The sequence below is a fragment of the Gymnoscopelus microlampas genome, assembly GCF_963454915.1.
Source record: "Gymnoscopelus microlampas genome assembly, chromosome: 14".
NCBI lineage: Eukaryota > Metazoa > Chordata > Actinopteri > Myctophiformes > Myctophidae > Gymnoscopelus > Gymnoscopelus microlampas.
Window position 1 is genome coordinate 47,192,261 of NC_139951.1, and position 2,178 is coordinate 47,194,438.

Here is a 2,178-nt window from a genome sequence, read left to right on the forward strand (position 1 = left end):
AAATGTTTATATTTCATAACTGCTGGAAAAGCAGTTGTCCGGGTATCATGATATCACAAGTATAGCTGTACATACTGTATTGACTGTGCGTTTGGTATAATATTGGCATAATTTACTTTCATTGTAAATGTATTGCATTCAAAACCAGCTATACTTGCAATGCTTTGGAGGCCTTGTTGTTTATTCTGACCCAGGGTGCACTTCTTTAAATCCTCACATCACAAAACCTTATTTACTGGATGATACTGGATGACTTATTGCTTATGAGAATGACAAATTATGTTCATTATCTACATTTCCTGCATATTTTTTAGCATGGTTTATGGTTCTGTAGAAGCACAGTACAAATATTTGTTGTTTCAGAATAAGTGAAGACAAGCACCATCTAGTGGATAAAATGACGTATTTCCACTAATGTACACATGGATAAAACAGTTTCCAGCTGTGAAGCCCAGTTGACTGGCAGACGTCAATCTTTGTCATTTCAAGGCCACAGACCACCATTTGATACTATTTGCTGTCTCAGGGGGCCCAATCTACACTGTAAAATCTGTAAAAAAAATGTAAAAGTATTAATGTAACTCTGAGCATGTACAAATGGAACCAAATGTACATTTGTACACTCTAAAAGTTACAGACCCCGAAAGGGTCCATTTGGACCCCTGGTGGCCCCCGGACCAGACTTTGAGAACCAGTGATGTAATTAACACTGTACAGATGGATGCTGCTCACCTGTTGCAGGGGACTGGAGAAACCAGGAGCACCGGAGCAGTGCATTCTGGGAATGGGGCCACTGTGTAGGTAGAGGTCAGTTCCTGGTACAATTTACAATTTCGGCATTTAGCAGACTATTTAACTCTAGTCAATAAACAGGTAAATAATCACATAAAGTAAATAGAATGCACATAGAACTGTGTAGGCCAGGCATCAAACAAACTATAGGACAGTGGTTCTCAAACGTTTCAAATGGCTTAATTATGTACCCAATGTCCCTGACTTCTGCATCCAAGAACCCCCTTTATCCAAGTACAATAGAACATATTGACATCAAAAGTCCAGTTTTGATGTGAATATGTTCAAAATAAAACAGCATAAGAGCTTTCTATTCAGCAACAGTTGTGCTAGTCAGGTTTTTGATACGAATCAGCAGGTTCACACAAAGTGTGTTCATGTTTTATCATTAAATAGAGTAAAATACATGCTTCCCTTTTCCACTTTCTCTCCTGTACCTCTGCGTACCCCTAGGGCTACACGTACCCCCATTTGAGAAACACTGGACAAGGATACCGGGTACCTGGTAGTGTGAGCGGCTCCTCCTTAATACACACAGATAGTAGGACAGAATCCCCAAGAACAGCACCAAGATGAGACCCACGGACACACCCACAGCCAGCAGCAACATCTGGTCTAGGGAGAAGGTGAGGGAGAGAGAGAGAGATTGTGAGAGATGGAGAGATAGGGGGTGAGAGAGAGAGAGAGAGAGAGAGAGAGATAGAGAGAGAGAGAGAGAGAGAGGGGGAGAAAGGTAGAGAAGGGGAGGGAGAAAGAGAGAGATGGGGGGGTGGGGTTAGAAGGGGAGGGAGAAACAAATATATCTTGATAGTTGAATTTGACTGAAATCCACTTTTTAATATTTCATATCCATCCTAATAACCCGACCCTTACAAGTCTGTAACCCCTGAGAGTGTACAAATGGAACCAAATGGACCCGCGCGGGTCCATTTGGTTCCATTTGTACACGCTCAGAGTTACTATAACACAGGGTTCCGTGGCCTATAATGCAGCATATAACGTCTGGTCTACCCAACAGATTAAAGACATGTGTAAAAGAGACAGACAAAATGGTATAGCAGTGTGAAATATGGATGAATTAGTCAGTTTTTCTGCCTACCTGCCATGTTGGAGACGTCTTTTATTCTTCACCTGCAGGTCCACGGCAGGTTAGAAGAAACCAGGTGACAGAACAAACTAACTAACGAACCAGTTAACAGCCTCTAGTAACAACTCTATTTTTTCCTCTCAGCATCGGTGCAGACATGCTGGTGGTCTCAGCAGGAGGAGTGAGGAGTGCTGCGTGTACAAGTTGTACACGCAGCAGTATAACCCTGTACTCTGGTTTTCGGTGACAAAAAAAGCAGTATAATTCTCTTCTCTGATGTTCTGCCAATGTTGTCCTGG

General features: G+C 42.1%; 1 protein-coding gene across 1 annotated transcript in view; it reads right to left on the reverse strand.

Moving 5' to 3' along the window:
- The window catches only part of syt15 (synaptotagmin XV), a gene marked incomplete at both ends in the record, with an annotated part of 8,133 nt that extends 6,235 nt beyond the window's left edge, over positions 1-1,898 (reverse strand). Inside the window, 3 exons of the mRNA XM_084078406.1 lie at positions 733-815; positions 1,295-1,407; positions 1,892-1,898. Coding sequence (XP_083934532.1) covers positions 733-815; positions 1,295-1,407; positions 1,892-1,898 — 203 coding nt within the window. The remainder of the gene's footprint in view (positions 1-732; positions 816-1,294; positions 1,408-1,891) is intronic.
- Positions 1,899-2,178: the final 280 nt, after the last annotated feature.